The sequence below is a fragment of the Rhyacophila brunnea genome, unplaced genomic scaffold (genome assembly GCF_057557595.1).
Source record: "Rhyacophila brunnea isolate RB1 unplaced genomic scaffold, BYU_Rbru_1.0 scaffold_4, whole genome shotgun sequence".
In the NCBI taxonomy this organism is placed as follows: domain Eukaryota; kingdom Metazoa; phylum Arthropoda; class Insecta; order Trichoptera; family Rhyacophilidae; genus Rhyacophila; species Rhyacophila brunnea.
The window spans coordinates 50,990,180-51,018,169 of NW_028233068.1; the positions used below are offsets into that span (position 1 = coordinate 50,990,180).

At 37.4% G+C, this 27,990-nt stretch overlaps 1 protein-coding gene across 1 annotated transcript; it reads right to left on the reverse strand.

Moving 5' to 3' along the window:
- Positions 1-2,259: 2,259 nt before the first annotated feature.
- LOC147067491 (dual specificity protein phosphatase CDC14AB-like) lies at positions 2,260-27,965 on the reverse strand. The gene is made up of 9 exons (XM_085953862.1): positions 27,865-27,965; positions 25,895-26,010; positions 24,834-25,087; positions 23,462-23,689; positions 8,015-8,172; positions 7,337-7,497; positions 6,766-6,907; positions 5,879-6,095; positions 2,260-5,221 (listed from the first exon to the last, which is right to left on the reverse strand). Exons 2-9 carry the CDS (start codon positions 25,947-25,949, stop codon positions 4,187-4,189), a joined length of 2,250 nt encoding a protein of 749 aa, XP_085809988.1. The 5' UTR covers positions 25,950-26,010; positions 27,865-27,965; the 3' UTR covers positions 2,260-4,186.
- Positions 27,966-27,990: the final 25 nt, after the last annotated feature.

A 27,990-nucleotide genomic window follows, 5' to 3' on the forward strand; every position in this document is an offset into this window, starting at 1 on the left:
TGGCAATGTCATTAAGTCGTTGATATGCATATTATTATATAGATGTAGAGATAATATATATGTATATAAATAATATTTATTTTTCATCACTTGCCACGAGATAAAAAGACATGCTCATGCCTAGGTTGAGTATCGCTGATTTAGGTTAACACTATGTCTATTTTTATTATAATCTATTATATTCATTTAATACGCAATACAAAACAATTAATATTATTATAGTTATTACTTAACACAATTTAGTACAAAAATTTCACTAATAAATTCACTACTATTTCACAGTGTACTTTGAATACAAAATTATTTCATTAATGATTATAAAGATAAGCATTTTTACACCTTAGAGCTAATTGGCATGTTTTGGTACATCATTAAATACCAAGTAAAACTTTAAAATTAAATAGATGCATATTCACCGATCATGACACCTCGGGAGTGTATTATGAACTAATCAGCGAGGTGACAAGCAGACGTGGTCATAATATACAATATATGTTGTAATAAGAAGCATGATCAATTCAATGAAACGATATGTAAAAAATATTATATACAATTTAGCTAATGGCTAGAAAAATTATCTTTGAAATAATAGATAATTGTATCACAGCTGCATTGTAATGTTTTACTTCCATTAGTGAAATGCAAGATGTGACAACGGTCAAGTTTTATTATTGTGTCTCTTTCGCACAATCATTCAACTATTATAGCGCCTGTACACGTGCATGGATTTACGCACCAATAGTGTCGATTTTAAACTATCGCGATAATAACTGTTTACACGTAAAAATGCTGACTGTCTCGCCAATCTCATTCAAGAGTAAGCGAGACGCGATGTTGCCATTTGACAGATCGTGAATATCAGTTAACCTCAAGATGAGTCTCTGTGCGGAGCAGTTTGTTTTTTTACCTACAGGTTCGCCACTATCGTTTTACTACGCAGGCGCAGATATCGCAAAGTCCAATTGTCGCGTGAAAATTCAGTAGCTTCTGAACTTTTTTAATCCATGCATGCAATCTTGCAATTTGCACGATAATACGTGTTTACACGTGCATTTTTTTGTTATGGCCACGATAATACGTACTGTCAGCAGTAAATCCATGCATGTGTAAACAGGGTATTATTATATTATAAAAGTTTTTCTAACAAAAAGATAAAAATGTAAGGATATTGATATTATAAAAAGCAATTAACCTATTTAGCCGGAACCAAAGTGAACTTAACAATGTTGTAACGCCATAAAATGGAATCATTTAAAAAACAAATTCAACATAATTTACGATATTTGTTGATATTTAAGTCTACATAATAATAATTATATTTACAAAAAACTGATAATATCATAATATGTAATGTTCTATTTGGTTACACCAGATCAGTACTTCTCAAACTAGGGGGGTGCGCCCTGGAGTTACTGCCAAGAAATATTTCAGTATTTAAAAAAAATCATAAAAACGTGATCTCTGGACGATACCTGATACAAATCAGTCAAAATCTCGAGGTCAAATTGTCACACGATCACAATACTTTATCCGATATGGATAAATTGTACTGGGTATTGATTTATTATGTAAAAATATGCAATCATACTCTCATTACATTGTTTTTGTAAGCTGTAGCTGTAATAAATTTGAAGTTAATTTTGTGTTTCTTTTTTTTAAATATTTGCTTTACAAGCAAGTAAATGAAATAAGTTCCATTATTTTTAATAAAAGTGTACCTATAATAATAATTAATGGTAAATAAAGTACTGTTGGTTACTAAAGACTACAATTTTTAGGGAGGGGAGCCTTGGATTAGTTTTTTCTGATTTCGGGGGACGTGGTATGAAAAAGTTTGAGAAGCACTGCACTAGACGACTGCCATATTGAAATCTTCTGCCAGTTCATTACTAACTTCACACTTGTGCTAGGGAAAGATCCACTTCCTTATCACTTGCATATTATTGCAATATGATAATCTACAGGTTTTTTTTGGGAGTAAGATATATTATTTTAGCTTGTAAATAAAAAATAAAAATTAGTATTCATTTTATAACACCCACATTGAGCAAACATCTATGGAATGTTTCTTAATAGTGAAGACACTAAATGCACCTGCAGTATTACGGAAACGCAGCGGAACCTCAGTTATTCGGATTCGATTATGATCATCAGTTTTGAACGATTACGAGAAAAGGGTGCATGGATAAAAGAAGAAAATTTCAAACAACGGTAAGAGAAAAATTATGTTCCTAAAGTAAACAATTTTTTTTTGATAATCTGGACTAAGTATATCATCTCTAATTAATCCGGATAATTAAGGTTGTAGCTAATAATATATACATTTAATAAAAAATGTTCTAAAAGAACATGGATGTAGATAGTACGGGATGTACATTTCGATTTGTGACAACTTTGCATCAATATATATACAGAAAAAAGTTGCAACAGTAACATAAAATGAAATGATTTTCTGATATTATTAATATATTATGTAAAAAAACAAGCATAAAACAAAAACAACACGAGCACTTGTGGTATATAAAATTTGCTAAAACTATCAATAATTGTCAGTGAGAAGATTCACTTTCAAGTTCCTGTAAATAAATCATAATCAAAATATACAAATTATTCAAAAGACGAAGAAAAAGTCCAGCTTTTTGAGTTTAAACAATTCAGTATTCCAGTACACTGTGAATCGACAATACGATATTGATAAATTTCTTTAGACATTACACATAGTAGAAGAAATCGACAGAATACTAATCCAATATACATACAGTATGTTCATATGTAATAAATATTTCATTTACATGCAGTCATGAAAATACGTACCGAGAAAAGTTATTTGGCTACCTCCCAACTAAAATTTTATAAGTAAGACATATTGGGGTTTTCTTGTCTTATTTTGATGTCATAATGTAGATAATCATGTGTAAACAATTTACTGTCTTAGATTATTGAAATATATTCGCAGGGTGCCAATGAGCTTCCTCTGTTATACTTTCGTCGTTGAAACTAGAAAATTGTGTAACTCCAAAAACACTACTTTACAGGAGAGACAAAAAACATTATTTACATTTAACAATGATACAATTTTTTTGGAATTACAAAATTTGCAAGACAGATAGATATTATCAACGGCCACTAGATGGCATTCAAAGTCAATTTTCAATCAAAACGGAGTTACACAATTTTCTAGTTTCAACGACGTTATACCAATAGAACTATACTCAATTAACTATGCATCTAAGAAATAAGTCAGTATTTATAACTTAGTTTACAGGTAATTGAAAGATATTATCATCTTAGTACTTTTTTTTTTAATGAGCCATTGCAGGCAATTTGGCAACTGCAATTCCTCAAAGTACCCATGCAAATCTTTTGTTTCCGATTGTTATAACATAATTTTGTAAAATATATTCATTTCAGCTTTGACCGAATACGGAGAAATAGATAAATATTATGATAATAATCATCAATCATCAAATCAATCAAATGTAAGAAAAAGTGTTGTTGAAAACAAAAAAGGCTGCATTCATTTAAAAATTTGGTCTACTATGTATGTAGATTGTCTAAGAAAATTTCTAGCTAACGTTAGCTATAAAATATTACGTAATATGTTATATACATTGATTAAAAAGCGAAAATAACACGGGCAACTATCGCAAATAACAACAAAATAATAACATAATAATTAAAAAAGTCTTTATAAGAAGGCGTGTCAAAAAGACAACTATCAAGCGTTAACTAGTTTCATAAAACTTAATGGAGTCATCCGACCATCTGTTAGATTCTTAATATAACAATAATTATTTATGGCTACCAATTAGATAAATGCTGAATTAATAACAAAATATTGACGACGTCGAGTTGAGATTGAGGGGCGGTGCACGTCGAACGTTTGAGATAGTGCAGCAGAAAACGTGTCATGAGCAAGTTACCACTTAACATACACTCCATACTAAATTTGACACTATAATATTCATAATATGTAGTACAATAAAAGTAAAGTGTATTTTCTAACCCGACCCATTGTCTTGTTTCTGGTAATCTGTCCCCCCTTCCCATACAATTCATGAATGAAATACACCGGCACATCCGACGTCCCAATATCATAAACATTTTGAACAACACGATAATATTACAATAAGCCCTATTCGTTCACAAAAATAAACGACGGTTAACAACGCCAGGCGCATTGTAGTCATTTCTTCTTACCCCCTGGTGACGAGGAGAAACTTCTCGTCTGTATTCCTTCCTTTTTGATCTGACCGGACATTTGCAATTTGTTACGGGTGGCTTTGATCTTATACAGCTTGCTCCCTTGAGAGTCGACTCCTTCTTCGGCGCTGTCTTTGGCATCGGCGGCGCACTGCTCCATCGGTTCGGGGCTTTTGAATTTGTCCGTCCGCGTGGCCATCTTGCAAGGGATGTTCTCTAAGCTGTCGGCGGATATGTTGTTTAGCGTCGTATCGGAATCTCTTTCACTGTCCGAATTGTTATTATTCACAAACGCGTTGTCCAAGCGGTCTTCACTTTTCTGTGGCTTTTTCCGTAAAACCGCCGAAGTCCTCGTGATGATTTTCTTCTTGGGGCTGCTCTCAGTCAATTTCACTGGTAGACTATTTGCGTTCGACAAGCCACGCTGACATGTCACGTTCAAATTGGAGTCGAATTGTTTTTTCCCGTTCAAGTTACAACTCTCCGTCAAAGTTGTTATGGAAGATGTCATATTGGAGGCGGATGTGGAATCTATGATGACATTATCATGATTAGAGGCAGTCAGTTTAGGGGCAGCGGTGGTTTTTCTAGCATATACTTTGGCGGAGGCGCCACCGAAATTGGACCAGAAGGTCGGGCCGTGGTTTCTAGAGTTGGCACGGTGAGCGGTGCTCTTAGTTGATAGCTTAGCTGGTGAATTGGGTCCGAAAGGACTCTTGGCCGGTGAATGGCTGGCGGGAGTCTTGGTAACAGTATTATTTCCGATGGCGGGGGTGTAGGAAGCCTGCACTTTGACTATGCTCGGTGATTTGGAATATTTTGAATTGGGATTCGACAGAAGATAATTATTTAAATTGGTATCGTAAACACTCTTCGCCAACGCCGTGTTGGCTCTGGTCCTGCGCTGACTTATCGATTTGCTCTCAGCGGTGGGCTGGTTCGAGTTGATGATGGTGTTGAGGCTGACGAAGTCTTCTTTGTTTTGTTTCGAAGGAGACGACTGGACGTCAGCGTCGGACTATAATTAAATAATTCATACATAGTGAATAAATTCCTTATGGTATAATTTAATATAAAGCAAAAAAAAGTCAGTTTCTTAGTGGCCTCACTAAAATGGGTTTCTGAAAATTAGTATGTTGACCAGACTGTTTCATAAGAGCTCATTGACAATACTCATATTTAAATAGAAAAGATCTACTTTGTTTACACATTCAAACTGCATTAATTCTAAAATCATTCGAATCATTAAAACGATGCTAACAGTAGCTTAAGATTACCATTTTCATTCTGTAGTAAAGAATACGGGCTTCCTCAAAATGGTTTTTTTTTATGAGGAATGGTCGTCACGCACTTGGTCAAATGCGTATTGAAAAAACAACACATGATTTTGAACCAGCTGCGAAATTCTACGCACTAACCTCAAAAATGGTTCTGATGAGTATGAATTTATTTAGACAAAATACATGGCATTATAACTTGCGCCATGACAGTTACAACATATATGTAGTAATCATTGATTTCGGCAAAACAGAACTATAATCTACTCAAAATAAACTATTAAGTTTTACTAGCATCAGAGCGTCATACACGGGCTAGTAATGTCAAGAGAATATTCAACAGTATTATATTACAACAAAGGAATTAAAAAGCATCAGAAAGAAAAGTGAATTGTCACCTTGATGATCCTGCAGAGAGCTGTCTTAACGGCCGGGACATTCTCCAAGTTGTCAATTTGCGCGGCGTCCAGGTGTGAGTCGAGGAAGTCAGCACTTTCCATGTCTTCATTATCAGAGTCAGGTGCGATGCTCGAGTATATGCCATGCTTGAACCTGACAGGCTCGCCGTGCCTCCGCCGGAAACTTTCGCCCGCCAATTGCATCCTCCTGTTTTGCCTGTTGCAGTAACAACAAAACTATAAAACCTAATCATGAAAATGTTGAAGACCCCGCAGCAAAAGAGATCTAACTTAGGAACTGTGATCCAGGACAGTATATTTTAATATCAGGTGTACGGGACTAGTATTTTATCAATACCGGGATTTGATAAAAACAAGTTAGTATAACAAAGCTGAAATTGATAATATCATCATCAATATACATGCAATTATTCAAGTAAACAATAGGACATTGTCAAACTTTGGCTACGACAATCCACGAAAGTCCACCGAGGCTAGCATGCAGTATTAGTTATCTCACTAGCGATTACATTGAGTTTCATCTTATAAATATGTACATATTACAGAGTGGTGAGTAACCAGAGATCTACAATGTATATGTTATGTATACACTCGGGAGAGAATTAATTTTATTATCATCTGCGACACGGTTCCTGTGCGTTCCGCGACCCATTATTAGAATATAAATTTTTTAAATGCTGTAACGTTAATGTAAAGAGATGTTAATACTGGGCATTAATGAAAAATTGCAGAATTCACTATACCACACTTTTTTTGTAACACAGAGCAATACGCTGTATATCCTAATGATTTCAATCGAACATGGTGTGAATAGAACTAAACAGTTTGCATTACTCATGCCAATGAGAAAGAGATGCAGATCTTACAGATCGAGGAATCTCTGCTGATGGCCGATGACGGAGCCAGGTCGACACACCCGCAACCAGCCGACCGCCGCCCGCCCCTCGAATGCCATATAGTGCTTCATTATGTAGCAGCCGATCAGGGTGCCCGTTCTGCCCAGGCCCGCTGAAACATATCAAACATATTATTTACATACAAGCCTGCATTAAAATAAGAGGTCTAGGGCGACCGGTATTATTAAAGGCCCATAATTCAAAACTCAAAACGGAGCAGAAAATATAAAATTCCAGTTATTATTCATGGCAATCGATATTATTACATAAATCTATTTAATTACAAAAAATATTTATCAAAAGGTTTTTGCGCTTTAGCACCGGCAAATTTTGTGCTATCTAAAAATTGGTGTTTAGCGTCAACAGTTCATTTAGTCGCTCTCGACACGTATTGATCCACAATACACAACTTTTTTCTTTCGCAATAGTCAACACAATGTGTTAACTAATGTTTTAATGCGCCACATTAGAAAATATAAATTTTTCTGTTGCTACAAATTCAACCACACTACAAACATTATAATTAATAAAAAAAATCTACCTTTGCAGTGAACTGCCACCGCTCCTTTAGCTTCTTCACAAATTTCGAGAAATTTATCTACAATCGCATTGGACGGAGCCGACCCATCCACAAAGAAAAGATCAAAGTGGTCGAACCCATAGTCTGTGAATTGTTTGGCACTGTATGATTTTTTATTTAACCTGCAAATCAAAAGGTACAATAAAAATGAAAAAATAAGTACGAATCACATCTCTTAATGGCAAAGATTGCCCATCAGAAGGAGGTCAACGATCAGTAAATAAATCTGATCTGGGAAAAATCTGTTAATACAATACCCATTTTGTGGAGACCCAGAACATGGTGATCTAATTAATGTAATGTTCTTACAAAAATTCTGAATTTTTCTTATTTTTCTGAACCCTGAACTAAACTTACAAATTTAGAAAAGATTATCGGACTAATAATATCATTCTGTTTATAGATGTCGCTTGTTTCTTGTTGTAATGTCAAAACTTCCATTCATGATCGCCATGCCAATTCAAATCCATGATCACCATGCCTAAGCCAATTATAATTAATGGTAAGGGTTAGCGATATATTTGAATAGGTAGTAGACCTTTATGTTGGCAACAATAGCAGAATCAGCATATTATTAGAATTGAAATTGGACTTTCCTTACTCTAAAAGTCTAAAACAAAGCACAGTCAAGTCACTCACCTGACAATTGTGGTGACATTATTCTCCTTGAAATATTGATGATAGTGTTCTGGAGCATGCAGAGGATATCCATCTTTAATTTGAGTATGGGCATGTGGCCCAGAAAATGCCAGCATTTTTCCGGGGATGATCCAGTTCAAGTCACCATTTACAACTTTCTGTAATCCAAAATCAAATTGTTATTATTAATAGCATTACAGTAGAACCTCGATTATCCAGACTAATTGGGGATGAGGATAGTCCGGATAAGGAAAAATCTGGATAATCGAAAAAAAATCATAATTGACAGGGAAAGACAAGTATATTCAGATGAATAATTTTTATTTGTCTAGATTTACATATACATACATACACATATTATGTATAATAAATTATTTTTTATTAAAAAAATCAATCATCAATTTTTGCTTAAAGCTTAAAGCAGGCTCTACCGCGTTACTGGAACTTTGACATGACCCGGCTCACGGCTAGCTCAATAATGCTACCGGGCCGTCACTGAGGAGACTAGTGATGAACTAGGAGAGGTGGATCTCCTTTGTAGTATCACAACTTTTGAATTCCCGAATAAAACTCTCAGCTGGTGTGGTGCCGAATTTATTCAGGTACTAGAGTTCACGGTCACACAATAAGGTTAACTGTCATTGTTCCCGTAATTAAATCTCATTAAAGTATCAGCAAACTATTTATTTGTTCACTATAGGATCTCTGTGAAATCTTTCACAAGTTCCCAAAAAGTCACACCTAATTCAGAGAATGTATACGCAGATATTCTTTGGATATTTTTAATTCATGAAATATTTTCCCATAAGAAAGAAAATATAAATTATTCTTTGGTCACACAGTATTAGGTTTATAAAAGAATAGAATTATTTTATTGTTGTTTATAAAGTTTATTTATGTTCACAGTGTATTTACAAATATTTATTTGTGTTTACAGACTTGTTTACAAAAGGTTTGCATAATGTTTACAAATTTATTTACTAAAATTTGTTTTTATGTTTATGAATTTGTTTACTAAAATTTATTTTATGATTATGTTTACTTAATAAAGTTTCAAAAATTTATTTTATAATCCCGAAAAGATTTGTAAAATTTATTATTACAGACTGAGTTTATTAATTTGTTTTTATAAAACAAATCCGATCGCGTAATTTATCCCGATTACGTCACCTCGTATGATGAGTAATGAAAAATAAAATTACTCCGCGTGTACGTCACTACCGGCAGATACGTGCTATTCGCGCTGCGTTTTAGCGGCCGACGTCACTACCGACAGATACGAGATATTCGCGCTACGTTTTGCCCGCCGGAGGGGACTTACTGGTACGTATGTATCGCGAATTTACTGAGAACCATGTCTCCCAACTTAGCAGTGAGGACTGCTGCTTGCTGAAGATCGCTGGTGAAGAGTGTAGAAACTAATGATTTTACGGGAAAAGTGGTCGCCTTTTATACCCTTCGGATAGAGGTTTAACAGGAAACAGTCCGAAAGGGATAGCAGATGTATATCTTTCTCTCACGGGATGAATTTACGTATATCTCCCGTTCCTGGCAACTTTCTAATAGAGATATCTTCTAATTTAGTCGGGTTAAATTTACTCTACTTTATTTTCGCAAAATTAAGACTCAATAGGGGTGTTTCAAGCACCCTCTAGAACATGTCCCTTAAATGCGCAGTTAGGATGACGTAAGCAAAATAGTTGATTTTATATGATTTTTCGTGTTCAAACGAAGGGGAAAGTTTCTAGCTTTCCATCGAGGTATCGGAATAAGTATTCGGGTACTAAATAAGGGAATGGCAGTCTTTAAATTTAAAATGTCAAAATGAAAGGTTGACACCCACGTACTAGTCCTTTCCACCACTCTTGGCCTTTTTAGGCCAATAGAATTTTACTAAGTTTTAATAAAACTGTTTGGAGCCGCAGAAACTTTCTCATTCGATATTTACTTTTCGGACGAATATTATTACGAGAAAATACTATAATATTATACTTAACATTTCAACTTAAATATATAAATGCTTAATCCTAACAAGATGTTATACACGAACAGTTACTAACTTATTTAATCTTGCATAGTGACTTTTATATAGTAATATGGATGTAACCTTGAATCTATTTTTACCTCGCGAGCCAGAACAGCTGGGCCGTAAATTCTAGTCGGACAGAATTCAGTTAAAGTTCAAGGTCACACGCCAATTTGTATTTTTAGTCGCAGTATTTGATTCTTTTATTACTTAGGAAGCGATTAAGATTTATTATTGTTTATGGGTAGAAACCCATCTATACCAGAATCTTAAGTTTTTCCAATTGTTATTTTTACAATATTCATTATAGTCAGCAAGTTATAGCATTAACAAAATCTATAATTATAATTACGCGTCTATAAGTATAGGTACGCGTTTACAGTATTTTTATAACGGTAGTTAGCTTCTATCTTGTATTGATAAAATTAGTATTAAAATTCTTTATTTATAATTATACAGTATATAAATTTATAAATATTCAATTTTCTTTTTCAATTCTCATACATTTCCATTATTGCTATAAAAGTTATTGAAGCATGTACTTGCTAAATTTTACGTAAACAATCTCTTCCATAACTTATTTTCTAAGTTTAATGGAGATTTCCCGGAAATTATTTCCAAATTAGATCGCGCCGAATCTACGCGACGTGTCATTTCGAGGCCTGTGGTCACAGCGCTCTAATTACACTTTAGCAGTCTCGATTTTCGGAGGCGAAATTTTTTTACGTAAAATTTTATTACATTTACAAAGAAAAGGTTAACAACATACATTTTACTTCCTATTACTAAACGATTACGCTACTGGTTACCTATTCATGGTCTCTTTCGACCATTTCTTCCCCGCTTCTTCCATAGTTTAGAACCATGGGACTTATATATCCTGTCTGAACCGTGTCGTGAGGTTGTCGCAAGGCTATTGAGAAGTAGAATTGACTACAAGGCTAGATTTGTATAGTTATGTCGTTAAACCATACTCTGCCACAAACACTAACTGAAGGTCGGCGTTTTTGTTCGTGTCAAATGCCCACCCTTAATAAAGACATAACTGTATATGTCTAGTCTCAATTCACCATTGCAACACCTCAGGACACCGTAAAAATGCAAAGCGATAAAGCAACAGTAAAGCATATTCAAAATAAAATACACCAAATCTGCGCATGCACACAAAGTTTTTCTTTTACTTTTTGTAATTAATATTCGCCCAGATTCAGGTCTTAAAATTCTAATTAATAAAAGAAAATTATACATTGTAATAATTCTGAAGTTAAAGATTTTATTTTGAGGACGGTGAGTGCTGTATGGGACGACTACTGCTTTTCCTGCCGAGGGACAACCGCAAGGAAGAGGGCTCACGGAGACGCTCCCTTTACGACCCATGGACAGAAGTAGAGTTCGACTTCCCGTCGCGAATCACGTTCCCGCTTACTAGAAAATACGGCATAGTACCATGATATGCCAGGGAGACTCCCCTGACAATACCTTTAATATTAAATCACATAGGGTCATTTAAACCTATTTAATCTAACGCTCAATACTCCTAGTTATATATTACATTCTACAGAATTTGAAATCAATCCCAATTAAGAGACTTATTTTTCGCAGCTCCGAATACTAATAAGGACTTAGTGTGAAAGTTACGAACTTTCCCACGCCTAAATTAGCAACGCTCTCTTCATTTCGCAGCTCCGAATACTAATAAGGACTTAGCGTGAAAGTTACGAACTTCCCCACGCCTAGATTAGCAACACGTCTTCATTTCGCAGCTCCGAATACTATTAGGGGCTTAGCGTGGAAGTCAAGGACTTCCCCATGCCCTAATTAGCAACACTTTCTTCGTTTCGCTCTCCCCGAAGACTTATTTCTTTCTCGCTTCGAGAAAAGACTTGTTTGCTTCGATAATAGACTTATTTCTTTATCGCTCCTCTCGAAGACTTGTTGTTTGCTTCGATAATAGACTTATTTCTTTATCGCTCCTCTCGAAGACTTGTGGTTTGCTTCGATAATAGACTTATTTCTTTATCGCTCCTCTCGAAGACTTGTTGTTTGCTTCGATAATAGACTTATTTCTTTATCGCTCCTCTCGAAGACTTGTGGTTTGCTTCGATAATAGACTTATTTCTTTATCGCTCCTCTCGAAGACTTGTTGTTTGCTTCGATAATAGACTTATTTCTTTATCGCTCCTCTCGAAGACTTGTTGTTTGCTTCGATAATAGACTTATTTCTTTATCGCTCCTCTCGAAGACTTGTTTGTTTCGCAGCTCCGAATACTAATAAGGACTTAGCGTGAAAGTCACGGACTTCCCCACGCCTTAATTAGCAACACTTTCTTCGTTTCGCTCTCCCCGAAGACTTATTTCTTTTTCGCTTCGAGAAAAGACTTGGCATACAGGCGATGGCGGTAGCGATCGCTTTGAGCGACGCTTACCTGATCGGCCTATACGCTGATACTGACGTTTGGGGGGCGCATTCCGGATGGGGGCGTCTCGTAAGACTGCGTCCAACGCATCCCGCCACTCGCCAAAGGTAGTACCTTGATCTTTGCTCCCGGCGTCGGGAGGTCGGTCCGCGCAGGGCGCCGCCCTCCCAATCGTCCCATCCTCCTAAATTCTCTCTTGGGGGGCGTTATCTTGATGGGGGCGTCCCGTAGGACTGCGTCCAACGCATCCTGCCTCTCGCCAAGAATCATCTCTCCATTAGGTATTGTCGAGTCAACAATTCTTTCCACTTCAACTCCTCCATCGCTAAGTTCGGAATCTGTTCCTGAACTCGCCAGTAGTTCTTCCCGCACACATTCCTGCGCATCCATACGACGTTCTGACAGGGCGTGCACTCCCTCGTCTCTGTCGTTGGTAGCTTCGGAAAGCGGTGCAGGCGGTTCCACTGGGTCGTCCGCGCTTTCACTAGTTACATTCCCTTCAGCCGGGGCTGACGGAATGTAAGGTCTGATCTGATCGACGTGGAATTTATAAGGTCTTCCGCGACGATTAACAAAATATTGGGTCTTTCCCACTTTCATGTTTATGGTATGAGGCCCTGACCACCGGGCGTCGAGGCCGGCGCAGGCTCCGGGCCTCTTCTTCGGGTGTTCTTTAGTGTAAACTTTACACCCTACTTCATAAGCCAGCGGCTCAGCGCCAGAGTTGGTACCCATTTTTCGGAAATACTCTTTCTGATGGGCCGAGACCGCTACATTCATTTCGTCGCGATCAAGCCTAACTCGATCGTCGCTCTCTGGCCGTAGGGGATTATTAAAATGCCCCGGTCGGCAAATAGGATATCCCCACAATACTTCCGCAGGAGAGAAGCCAGACGCGGCGTTCTTCCTGCAACGTAGGTCGTACATAATGTCGTTCAAGTGTATGTCCCATTCGTCGTGAGAATCGCTCTCCAGACGAACACGGAGTCCTTTCTTGATCTCCTGATTCCGGCGTTCGGTAGGATTTGCCCGAGGGTGATAAATACCCGTCGTCCAGTGTTTAATCCCCCACGACTCCATCGCTGCTAGCCATTTCGGATGATCGAATTGCGTACCGTTATCCGTAAGGATCGCTCGAGGGTAACCGTACCTTTTGAGGATCTGTTCTTCCACAAGCGGTGAAATCGCGGTAACCATTGCAGAACGCATGGCAAATGCTTCCACCCATCGCGAGAACATATCGGACATGACAAGTACGTATTTGTTACGCTTCTTCGTAACGGGATACGGACCCATTAGATCTAGCGTGAGTATCTCCCAAGGTCTCACAGCCTCGATATGCGAGGTCTGCGGGGCAGGAGGCTGCAACGCTCCTCGCTTGCGTGTCGCGCAGATCTTACAGGCACGCACATATTTCTGGACATCGCATCGTCGCTTATTCCAAAAATACCATTCTCTTATCGATCGGTCAGTTTCAGTGGCACCCGGATGTCCACACTGATCGTGATATATTTCTATTACTGTTCTTCTTAAATTTTCCGGTACTACTAATCGAGGGTTTAATTCGCTGTCAACGTGTACTAAAATCCCGTCGCGTACAGTCAGTCCAGTAGGCCTTCTCCTCACATGAGCGGGAGAATCGAGAGACGCCATCAGTTCAATAAACTGTGGATCCGTCCTTTGCTTCGTAATTATTTCTTCCCGAATGTTTACTGCCTCTAGTAACAGTACGGCTACTTCTGGTCGTCTCGTCGGAGCTGCCATACGAGCACATTCTACTTCTGGGCTTAAAGTTGCACCCGCAGGGTTCTGGGGGAATCTTGACAGATGATCAGCGAGGTGATTCTCCTTTCCCGGGCAATGTTCTGTCTCGAAATCGAACTCCGATAACAGCATTGCCCATCTGGCCAACTTCCCCTTCTGATTCTTCGCAGTATTTAACCACGTTAAGGCTTGGTTGTCAGTTATTAATTTAAACTTTCTGTCCTCCAGGTAACCACGGTACTTAGTGATTCCCCAGACGGCAGCCATCGTTTCTAATTCATTAATATGATAACGAGCTTCCACCTCATTAACGCGCTTGCTTGCAAAGGAAACGACATCACGACCACCGTCTTCCTTTGGCTGGAATAAAACGGCCGCAATGCCATGTCCGCTAGCATCCGTTTGAAGGCAAAAGGATCTAGTAAAGTCGGGTCGGGCTAATCTTAAAGGCTGTGATAGGGCACGCTTTATTTTACGAAAGGCGTCCTCAGCTTCATCGTTCCACTGAAATCGTACAGTGGTTCGGAGTAATATCGTCAATGGCGCCGCCATCTCAGCGAAACGAGTTACATACTCCCTCAGCCAATTGCAAAGGCCGAGGAAGGCACGCACCTCCCTTCGAGTCTTTGGCACCGCCGCAGCTTCTACTTCTGCTAGATGATGAGTCTGCGGTTCATTTCCCGTGGCCGTAATATGATGTCCCAGATAGTCTACTTCTTGTCTCCCTATCTGGCATTTTTTTGGCGCGACGCGAAGTTCATGATACTGCAGCCTCTCAAACACGATTCGCAAGTGCTGCGCGTGTTCTTCCCATGTATCGCTATAAATGATAATATCATCGAGGTAGACGAGGCAAATCTTGTTGACGAGTCCAATGAGAACCTCTTGAGACATGAGTCTTTGAAACGACCCCACCGCGCCCTTCAAACCGAACGGCAACACGCGAAACTGGTAACAACCACCATCAGCAGTCGTAAACGCAGTTAAGGGTTTAGTGCTAGGGTGTAATTTCACCTGCCAGTATCCATTTTTAAGGTCCAATGAACTAAAGATTTTTGCCGTTCCCAGATCTTTCAATGTTTCCAAGATCAGAGGTAAGGTAGTTGCTTCATCCACTGTCAAAGTATTAAGCTTTCGATAATCGACGCAGAACCTCGAGGTCCCATCTTTCTTCGGCACCAAAACGATGGGTGAGGAGTAGGGACTCGAACTCGGCTCGATTATTCCATCGACCATCATTTGTTCGACATCTTCCTGAATCTGTCTTCGTTTCTGTTCCGACTGGCGATAAGGGCCCAGACGGAATGGAGTCTCTTTATTCAAGAAGATGCGAAACTCAGTTGTGCGGCACGGAGGTCCAGTTTCAGCAAAACGGTCTCTAAAGTCTTCCATGACTTCAGTCAACGCGATCCGTGCCGATTCTGGAATTCCGGGCGCAAGCTCTGCTAATTTTACAGGACCACATGGCAGTGGTTCCCGCGTTGTTTTACAGTACAATGTCTGCCTTATGCCGTCGCCGTAATGTAAACAGCGACGCTTCATATCGACGACTGCTTCTTGCTTTTCTAGCCAATCCAGACCTATTAATAGGTCTATATGAAGGTCCTTCGAAACATAAGCCGGTATTTCTATCGGTGTGTCTCGAAGAAAACCCTTCACATTGACGACGCCTTCAGTGCACAGTGATCCACCCCCGGCCGTGGTCAAAGTCAGAGGCCTCCCGCACGGCTCAATTGGAGGGCGAAGTAGGTCACTACGCACCAAGGAGTGCGTCGCACCTGTATCGATGACAGCCTCATAGTCTGTTTCTATTCCGAAGATACGGAAGGGCAGTGTGAGGAGGTGACCTCCGATCAATTTCGGTGCGCTCCTACCCCATGCACTGTATACTCCCGCAGAGGGCATACCATTCAACACGGCGGCGTTCGACCCGCTATTAATTTCAAATATATTACACTTATCACTATTAAATATTTCAAACTTATCACTAGCATTTAAAGCACTCTTATCATTAACATTTTTATCAAGTTTAATATTTAAATCTTTATGAGGTAAACTATTTTTATTACGTGCAATTGCAGTAGTTGGCAATTTCTCTTCACCCGGCGCATCCAACGTACTACCTACAATTGTCCACGTACTTCTGACTACGCTATTTGGACGGTCTGCAGTCGTTATAGATGGTAGTGTCTTTCGACACGCCGCAAAATTCTGTCCCCGACTACACCTGTCCCTAGGATCTAAAATATTTACAGAACCGAGAAAATCCGTAGAAATTTTGCTTTGTTGGTTATGGGCAGCCGTAGCTGAGTCCCATAACTCTTGTTCTCCGTTATTGAGTATATCACCGCCCTTGAGACGATGATCATACACAACAACTCTTTCGTCACTATATCTAGCTTTATCTATATACATTAAGTTCATATTTCTTAATTCAAACTTAACACTATCAAAATTAATCTTATTAAGCCTATACAATTTATTTTTAACATTCTTAATACTAAAGGACTTACATTTACTTGATTTTTGCTTAAGATAACGATTATAGTCATCTAATGCTATGAGCTCTTCTTCATTAAGTTTATTTCGCCTTAATTTACCGAAGGTATTAATGTTTTGTAGTCGACGATTAGTTCGACTTTTCCTAATAATATTCTTAACGTCAGCCTCGTGGGGTCTGTTCGCCAATTTAAAAGGTAAGTCCCTTCCTAAAGTTTTGTTGCTCGATTGCAACGACGATCGACTATCTAAACTACATACATCGCTATTAATATCAAGTAAACTGCCAGCTTCGGCTTTAGTATAATTAGTACTATTAATATTTTTACACAAATGGTTAGCGGAAGCACAATAATTCGTTAAATTATTTGTTACAAGAGATCTGTCGTCAGTATCGACGAAGCTACAGTTACTTACGTTTACCGATGTTCTCAGCACACCAAGAGCGCCACTGCTTACGCCTTCGCCGCATCCACTGCTAGCTGTCTTTAACTGCATATCTTGATAACCTTCTTCCTTGCCGCCAACATTTATTTCATAACTTCCTAATTCTAATTTATCTAAAAACTTTTTATATTCTATTTCGCCGCCGGTAAAAGGATTAAAATTTTCTACTATTTTACTAGCAGAATTCTTAATATCGCGTTTGCGATATTTCTCCGGTCTTACGCTATTATCTTTTACAAGAGGACCTGTACAAAGATTAACTTGGTTACTGGGGCCAGCTTCGACCTCACAGTGAACCTTAGGGTTAAATGATTTCACCGGAAGGGTGTCCTTCAGTTCACTTTCACAGTTAACCCTATTCGCCAGAAGAGCGTCTATGTCACTAGCTAGAACTCGGCTGAACGGCGTTCGAGGAACGTTCGTGTCACCTTCTTGAGTCTTCTCTTCGGCGGTCCGCCAGTGTTCGTCGTCTTGAAGCCATCGACGATCAACCCGGTCCGCGAGCCGTCTTCATGGCTCCTTTCTGGTCTGCTGAGCTGCTTGCCTGTCTGGGCAATCCTTGTTTTCATGGAAGCCAGGACAATGTTGACAGCGCCTTTGTCTGGCACCGCCTCGCTCTTCAATGCGAGGACGTGGGCGGTACGCAGGTCTTTCCGAATCGTTTTGCTGGTCTGATTGCCGAGGTGGCCTTTTATCAACAGCCTCCGTGGTCTTATCAGATTTCGCGTTAGTCTCTTGTACCGAACGCGGCTTCTCGCGCCAAGTATTTTGTGGTACGGGTCTCCTTTCATTGTTCGCCTTGGTGGCATTTGTTGTAGGTGGCACGGATGCCAGCGCTGACTTTAATGGACGAAGCGTATGAGCTACTTCAAGCAGCTCGTCCATCGTCTTCCATTTCTCTTGATTAACCCTTATCTGATCGCTCACGGTGAGTAGGTCATAAAAGGTTGAAGCCAGGGTTTCCGACTTCATTTCCGGAAGGAGTACCTCGGCTAATTCCATCTTCTTCAGGAGGAAACCATAAGCTCCCTCTTGAGGTCCTTGCTCTTTATGTTCGAGCTCCGTTCGTTGAGCACGACGTCTTGAAGGCGATTCGAAGTGCTCTTTCAGGTCGTTACTAAACGACCGCCAACTGTCCGATGTGTCAATATTTTTGGCCCAAGTCTTGGCCTCTCCTCTGAGCTGACGTATAGCCAACTCTGTCCAATTCTCAGCTGGGTACTTCACAGCTTCGCAATATTCTTTGCAGCGTCGGAGAAAAAGCTCAACGCTCTGCTTTGGGCTACCCTCATAGGTGGAATGGAGTTCCGGCTTAACATGGCACGGGGTACATACGGCTGGTTCTGGTGGTGCCATTTTTTGTTTGGGAGCCGACGTGCTTACTTGCAAAAATGAATCCTCTTCGGGGAATACTTGCGCGTTTTGCAAGCCTTCTTCCAATATAAAGTCTTCTTCTACACTCGGACCCGGAACAGGGTTCGGCATAATTTCTTCGAATTCCTCCGTCCCCTGAAGTTGGAAGAAGCGGACCTTCGACCGTAAATTCATATAAAAATTCAGCTATCGATTGCGCCAATTTTCAGCTTCCTACGACCACCCGTTCGTCTGCAATCGACGTTTAAAGTTTTTGGAGGGCATGCGCTGCTTGTCGCTGATAACCCTGAAGGCTTGCAACTCCTGTTACAAGCGTCCAATCTTCTCCGTTTAAAATCTTATATTGTAATAGGTACAGGCCTTCATGTACCTATACCCATGACGTCACGGTAATTATGATAATTATCAAGATTTTAATATACAAAGTAGTATAAATTTATTTTTTTCAAAATTTTTTTTCTTTGTCTGGGTTCTTGTACCTATACTTGTATGGTACTCAACTTTAATTTAGAAAAAAGCTTAAAAATTCACACGAAATTTTTATTGTGCATTTTATTCTTAATTCTATTATTTCTGTTACGGTGAGTAACACAATTTATTTTTATACTTTCTTTATGGTTTAAAAGGGTCAGAGAGATCCTTTGGATAGTCTCATCGACATACTTTTGCTTAATGTCGGTATCTGACTCTAATAAATTACCAAAAGTATTTATTTTGGTTATTCTTTCCTTTTCCAAGTATATCAAGAAAAGTATTCTATATATAGTTGCCTTTACGTATATATTCTTCTCCAAATTATATTTTTCAAAAGTATTCATCACTGGTTCCTCGTTAATGCGAGTTACACTTTATTTCATTGTACTCACATTTATAAAGTTGAGGTAGATCGCTCTTGTAGCTCCGGTATAAGGTTCTTAAAACCTCTCAGGTAACCACAATTGATTGATACACTTCACAATATATTGTTTTTAAAATCTTTTAGTAGATCTTAGTTGTAGGATCGTTCAGGTTTTCGCAACCTGAAGATGCCGCACGCATTTGGGCGCCATAATGACATGACCCGGCTCACGGCTAGCTCAATAATGCTACCGGGCCGTCACTGAGGAGACTAGTGATGAACTAGGAGAGGTGGATCTCCTTTGTAGTATCACAACTTTTGAATTCCCGAATAAAACTCTCAGCTGGTGTGGTGCCGAATTTATTCAGGTACTAGAGTTCACGGTCACACAATAAGGTTAACTGTCATTGTTCCCGTAATTAAATCTCATTAAAGTATCAGCAAACTATTTATTTGTTCACTATAGGATCTCTGTGAAATCTTTCACAAGTTCCCAAAAAGTCACACCTAATTCAGAGAATGTATACGCAGATATTCTTTGGATATTTTTAATTCATGAAATATTTTCCCATAAGAAAGAAAATATAAATTATTCTTTGGTCACACAGTATTAGGTTTATAAAAGAATAGAATTATTTTATTGTTGTTTATAAAGTTTATTTATGTTCACAGTGTATTTACAAATATTTATTTGTGTTTACAGACTTGTTTACAAAAGGTTTGCATAATGTTTACAAATTTATTTACTAAAATTTGTTTTTATGTTTATGAATTTGTTTACTAAAATTTATTTTATGATTATGTTTACTTAATAAAGTTTCAAAAATTTATTTTATAATCCCGAAAAGATTTGTAAAATTTATTATTACAGACTGAGTTTATTAATTTGTTTTTATAAAACAAATCCGATCGCGTAATTTATCCCGATTACGTCACCTCGTATGATGAGTAATGAAAAATAAAATTACTCCGCGTGTACGTCACTACCGGCAGATACGTGCTATTCGCGCTGCGTTTTAGCGGCCGACGTCACTACCGACAGATACGAGATATTCGCGCTACGTTTTGCCCGCCGGAGGGGACTTACTGGTACGTATGTATCGCGAATTTACTGAGAACCATGTCTCCCAACTTAGCAGTGAGGACTGCTGCTTGCTGAAGATCGCTGGTGAAGAGTGTAGAAACTAATGATTTTACGGGAAAAGTGGTCGCCTTTTATACCCTTCGGATAGAGGTTTAACAGGAAACAGTCCGAAAGGGATAGCAGATGTATATCTTTCTCTCACGGGATGAATTTACGTATATCTCCCGTTCCTGGCAACTTTCTAATAGAGATATCTTCTAATTTAGTCGGGTTAAATTTACTCTACTTTATTTTCGCAAAATTAAGACTCAATAGGGGTGTTTCAAGCACCCTCTAGAACATGTCCCTTAAATGCGCAGTTAGGATGACGTAAGCAAAATAGTTGATTTTATATGATTTTTCGTGTTCAAACGAAGGGGAAAGTTTCTAGCTTTCCATCGAGGTATCGGAATAAGTATTCGGGTACTAAATAAGGGAATGGCAGTCTTTAAATTTAAAATGTCAAAATGAAAGGTTGACACCCACGTACTAGTCCTTTCCACCACTCTTGGCCTTTTTAGGCCAATAGAATTTTACTAAGTTTTAATAAAACTGTTTGGAGCCGCAGAAACTTTCTCATTCGATATTTACTTTTCGGACGAATATTATTACGAGAAAATACTATAATATTATACTTAACATTTCAACTTAAATATATAAATGCTTAATCCTAACAAGATGTTATACACGAACAGTTACTAACTTATTTAATCTTGCATAGTGACTTTTATATAGTAATATGGATGTAACCTTGAATCTATTTTTACCTCGCGAGCCAGAACAGCTGGGCCGTAAATTCTAGTCGGACAGAATTCAGTTAAAGTTCAAGGTCACACGCCAATTTGTATTTTTAGTCGCAGTATTTGATTCTTTTATTACTTAGGAAGCGATTAAGATTTATTATTGTTTATGGGTAGAAACCCATCTATACCAGAATCTTAAGTTTTTCCAATTGTTATTTTTACAATATTCATTATAGTCAGCAAGTTATAGCATTAACAAAATCTATAATTATAATTACGCGTCTATAAGTATAGGTACGCGTTTACAGTATTTTTATAACGGTAGTTAGCTTCTATCTTGTATTGATAAAATTAGTATTAAAATTCTTTATTTATAATTATACAGTATATAAATTTATAAATATTCAATTTTCTTTTTCAATTCTCATACATTTCCATTATTGCTATAAAAGTTATTGAAGCATGTACTTGCTAAATTTTACGTAAACAATCTCTTCCATAACTTATTTTCTAAGTTTAATGGAGATTTCCCGGAAATTATTTCCAAATTAGATCGCGCCGAATCTACGCGACGTGTCATTTCGAGGCCTGTGGTCACAGCGCTCTAATTACACTTTAGCAGTCTCGATTTTCGGAGGCGAAATTTTTTTACGTAAAATTTTATTACATTTACAAAGAAAAGGTTAACAACATACATTTTACTTCCTATTACTAAACGATTACGCTACTGGTTACCTATTCATGGTCTCTTTCGACCATTTCTTCCCCGCTTCTTCCATAGTTTAGAACCATGGGACTTATATATCCTGTCTGAACCGTGTCGTGAGGTTGTCGCAAGGCTATTGAGAAGTAGAATTGACTACAAGGCTAGATTTGTATAGTTATGTCGTTAAACCATACTCTGCCACAAACACTAACTGAAGGTCGGCGTTTTTGTTCGTGTCAACTTACTAATGGTCTTTTCAAAATTTTGTTCCATGATTTTTTCAAAGTTGACACATCAAAAGAATTCCAACTATCTGCTGCCATGTAGCAACAATCTTTTAAATTTATTTTCTTGTAGAAGCTGAAAACTGTTTCTTCATTATTTTTGTCTGCTAGCAATAATCGTCGAAGCAGATGTTTTTTATATAAATGTTTGAATGTTTCTATTACACCCTGATCCATCGGTTGTATTACCGATGTAACTCTTTGTATGAACCACATAAAAATACACTCTTCAACTTCTTTATTTCCTGATTTTTTCATAACTTTCCGGTCTGAGCTTCCATCTTCTGACATTGAACAATCAGTAAACTTCATAATAGTTTCACTTTGTTTTTTTATATCCAAGATAGTTGACGTTCCGACACCATATTTATTAGATAGATAACGTCTCGAGTTATCGCGTTTCAAAGCATCGATTATATGCAATTTGTCTCTTCTTAATATAATCCGGATAATTAAAAATCCTGATAATCGAGGTTCTACTGTATTTCTAAAATTTACCATAGCACAACACCATTAATTTGTGATGTTCTCCCTAATCATCTAACCACCTGAATAGAATGGGTAGCAACCGTAACCACCCCTACCATACAAAAATCTACTGAGATATGTTCAGACGGCAATGGTAACATTACATTTATTTGATGGTACTTGATAGAAGTTACTATTAAATTAGAACCAAACTTATTAGTCTCCCAATACAGTCACTCGTGACTTATAATAATTCATCTTTCGCTATCTTTAACTCACACGCAAACTGATTTAATAATAAACTAGTAGTTAACTAGCGAAGTAAATGAAGATGTCATGAGTTCGCTGAATAAGTACAAATATAGATTTGAAAAGATTTAATCTTAGATTTATTTGACAGTTATTATGTATCTTGTATAACTTGGAATAGTTCTGATTTTAATATTCCTGGATATATTCTGTGTTTCCTAATATTTAAATTTATTAATTAAAAAATATGTATATAAGTACACTTATATACTTTTTAATACTACAACAAGTCATGAGGCCCAATGTCAATAGTGTAGTGAAACAGTAGTTAATGAAGAAGAAGTGAAATGATCCCGTCATAAACACTCCAGCTTTAAGAAAACTGCATAAATATATTGTGACCTCACTGGGAATCGACTCGGAGCCCTCAGATACCTTACGTACTGACCACGGGGCCGCCTCGCTAGTAGGTGTGGATTACACGGTAAAATAATTTTAAGCAAACTAACCTCATAATATTGGTATTCCTTATAGTTGAAGCGTTCAAAATTGAAAAAACCGGCCTGAAGAGCGGCATACAGTGCATGCAGGACATCCTGTAGAGTGAGGATGTAGAGTCCCGGGTCGGCCGATGCATCCAAGAACATTCGGTAAGCGACAGGCTTCTTTCCATTATTTCTATCGTATCCGTCTAACATTTTCTCCGCTTCACCCGAGGATTTCTTCAAGTAGATTATCTGGAAGTATAAAATTGGTGAGTGAGGAATGTCTGGACGTGAGGTATGTACAAAATGAAATCGGTCAGTGGCAGAAGTGACAAGACAGTAAAGTAGTGTGCGGGGTAAGAATGAAGGTTGAACATATTAAAAAGCTATGGGGCCATCAACCTCCACAGTTATTCAATGTAGGATATGCAGAGTGTGCAAACATCTCATACAATCATGCAGACATATTTTATAACTTTTGTAGATTTTAAATAATTAATGTATGTGTTTTTCTGCCTATAAAATTATGTCATTTGGATAGTTTTTGAAAATATGAAAATTGGGTTGTCGGTTTCCAGGAAGCAAGCGGCAAACAAATTTTGAAAATAGCCGATATAACGGATTATTTGTTAAGTTAGTTTAGGTTAGATTTTCATTCTTGAATTCATAAATTTTGCCAAAATCGGCTATGAAAATTAGCGCGGTTCCCACCTGGCTTCCCGTAAACCGAAATTTATACTCCCCTAACAAAGCACAGTAATTTTTCAATTAACGAAGTCTACAATTCCAACGAAATTACTTGCAATCCTTTTCTCCCACTTATATTGGATCCATACTTCTTTCGACCATGTCCGATCCTAATAGGATCATATGGGCCTCCACAGAGTAGAGGTTTGTATTAACAGATTTTGTTTTTACGAGAAATGGATGCCAGCCACTTGCTCAACCTAATAGGTCCATACCCTGACTCACACACATATTGAAAAACAATATGTGTACTTGCCAGACCCAGGATTCGAACTTGGGACCCACGGCATGATAGTCCAACGCTTATGCCGCGCGGCCACCGTGGGTGTCGTTACAAACCCCTGGTAAAAGTATGTTAGCACTGCACTTCGTCTTAATGCACACCCCTCGTCACAAATTGTCACAGAATATTTTATTCTCAGAAAGTTTATATTTTTTTTGATTTTGTGATGTCACATTTTCTTAGTCACAAATAATAACATTCTGTCAACCCCCCCCTCCCCCTTCTTCCAAAATACACAATAACATGTCGATTGAAAGAATATATGAATTAGACTACGCCACAAGAAACATATTAGTTTATTTATAGATGCAGATTGTATTTTTTCACATAACTTTTTTAAAATATATTTAAAAAAAAAATGCTTACCGCATATCCGCCCATTAGATAGGCCGCATTCAACTTCAGTTGTGGATTGTTGCTGGAGTAGAAAATTACTTTTTTTGATTTGGCCTTAGCTAATTTGGCATTGAGCTTCTTACAAAACAAGTACAGGTGGCAGATGTGGTACGGCCCAAAGTCTTTGTAGAATCCTTCGTAGATTATTTCATCTTCTATGTGGAAGAACTTACTGTTCTTTGTGGACTTGGGACGGTTATTCAACACGGCAAAGTACAGCTTGTCTGAAAGTACATCATAGGTAAGCAATAATGGAAAACAAAAATTTAAACATTGTCCATAACCGATTCACATTTAATAACACTTAGGCAATTCCAATACTTATTAATCCTTTCTATGCCACAATTAGTTAATTGGTGTAATTACCGTAAGAATTGGTGTAATTACGGCGCGTAAACGCACTTTCGTCAGTTAATCGGTTAAAACTAAAGCACACTGATTTTTATCTTTATTAATATATAATCTCTAGACAACCCAAAGTTTAAGAACATAGTAAGAGTAAATATAGGATAATTCAAAGCAAAATATAAATTATTTACTAAAAAAATCATCAAGTGATTTTATTAGAATCGGACATGGTAAAACAAAGCTTCCACTTCCTAATTCATCCCAGGTTTTGCCCTTCACCATTTTCAGGCGTATATTTGACAATATATTACATATTATAATATGTGTGTAATCAATCTAACCGATTTGGATTTACAAAAATGATTATTTTAATACCTACCTTCTTTACTATCTCTCTTATATTTGAGCAGGCTTATCAGGAAAATTGTCAGAAGCAAAATAAAATTCTTATAAAACCCACAAATTTCAATGGATTCATTTCAATGCTTACCAGATTCTAGACAGACATTCAAGACTCAACTAAACAAAAGAAAAGTGAATTTTCAATGAATTCATGTTTTAGAAATGTACTCTAGATTCCAAAAAAAAATAATAGAAATTCTTCTTATAAAGTTCTGCTATTTTTGACTCTCTGAATATTTTTGCTAGTACTTATCTACATATATTTTAAATATTTAAATAACCTTTGATGATTTCGACTGATGATATAATATCACCCTCATCGTCATGAGAATCCATCTTGGAAGAGTGTGCCAAAGTTCAGATTAAGTTTAAACACGAAGCTGACATCACCATTAACCTGCAAAGAAAGTAATATATGTATAAGTTTTTTCACTGAACCGTTTTAATAAGTATGACAAAAAATTAACAGCAAAAAACTGATTATTATTTTGTACCATTGATTTACCATTATAATTATAGGATAGGCATCCCCATAAATAGTTGAGAAATTTATATATAACAATATGTATTACTTATGCAATTTTACTTAACTAAACTTCTTCTAAATGTTTTATATTATATATTACTACTTGACACTTTCACAGTTGGTTGTTATTTTCCATGTTATATCGTAAAATGTTTAACCAATGTGTGCTTACAGTGCTTAGATGTGCATGTGAAAGATGGAGCCTTAATGGAATAGAAACCCAAAAATTATGAAAACCACAAAAGAAACAAATGGATAAGGAACCAGGTAAGAGTATGCAATGTGATAGAGATCGCTAACCAGATAAAATGGCAATGGGCTGGACATGTCGCTCAGCGAGTAGAGTGGACAATGTTGGACAAATACAGTTATACAATGGTACCCAAGGGGCACTAAACGACCACAAGGACACCCTAAAACCCACTGGATAAACAAATTCGTAAAGTTTAGTGGATGAATCAAGCTATGGCCTTCATCCGACAGTGAATTGATCCCAGCCGATGATGATGTTATAAATATTATGAAAATATGTTTAGAATGGCGCATAGCTATTAATCGGCAATATTCAATTAGTTACAAAATCCCAAGTAGGTACATAATTATGTACAAATAGTAGGTATATCTATTTTTTGTTTCAACAGCATCCCTAAAAGCAAAAGTCACCGCACGCCACTGATAAGTACGTAGTTTTGTTATAATTATCAAATGTCCATGTAGATTGTTATAATGGATATTATAAAAAAAAGACTTTTAAGTAAGTTATTTGGACTGCTAAGCAAGGCCTATGTAAACTGTTTTTGGAGGGGAATATAATATCTGTGTCCCATGCCTAGGAGCCTTGCGCACATGCTCCAATCAAGCCTCGCACTTGCTAGGACCGGCCCTGTATCTACACATTACTGTTCATGTAAAATATGGAAATACAATTATCATTTAATGATACCTGCTTAACATTTTTCCACAAAACAGCTTGATAATAGTTTATAGCACCATGTATCTATTCACTATTGTATATCATTATGAAGTCAGTAAAACTACCAAGCAGCACACCCATAAGATTTAATTGAACACTGATATATAATAATAAAATAACTACGATTAGTTTCTAATACTTTTAAGGAAGTGTGTGGGTGAAACATGACACAGAATCCCACATAATAAAAAAACATTAAGATGCCATTATTTTGATATAGATAAGTGGTATATCTCATGGAAAAGCGAATTACTCAGTATTTATATAATTTTTCGCGCACAGAAATAACGATACACGGATAAGGATGGTAAACATTAAATAATATAGGTTACGGGACGTGTAAAACTTACCGCCGGAATATGTTTACGTCGTTTTATGACACAAATAAACAAAATTGAATCTTCACTTACGGGTCAAGAAAATATTACTGTTCGATTGCTGTAACGCTAGCATAATTCAATTAATATAAGTCAAAGGGCGTGGGAGACGTCGGACGGACGTGGGTTGTATTATTAGTAAGTTGTAAAACCAAGACAAAGTTAGCCAGTTACGGCAATTAATGCGCGCGCGACGACCACCTTCAGATTATGAATATCGGCATTGTCTACTCTTTTCCCAGTCTATTTTTAAACCCCAAGATGATTATCAACGTGTGGAATCATATATCAATGAAATGAGAGACAAACCATTCAAGCAGTTGAAAAAAAGCGGTCTATTAAGACGTTCAATTGTAAATAAATGGCAGAACTTACGATTATTCTCGTTGAGATGACGTTAATTGCCACAGATTAGTTTCGTTATTTCGTACATTTAAAATTTTGACAGGCTAGTGTAGAGCTCTGTCGACAATTTTATGAACACTTCAGCTTTAAATATTG

Coding starts and splice junctions, on each gene's coding strand:
- LOC147067491 (XM_085953862.1), bottom strand. CDS start 25,949: ATGGATTCTCATGACGATGAGGGTGATATTATATCATCAGTCGAAATC. Junction 7,498..8,014: donor AATGTCACCACAATTGTCAG/GTGAGTGACTTG, acceptor TTTGATTTGCAG/GTTAAATAAAAAATCATACA. Junction 6,096..6,765: donor CAGCAGAGATTCCTCGATCT/GTAAGATCTGCA, acceptor TTACTGCAACAG/GCAAAACAGGAGGATGCAAT.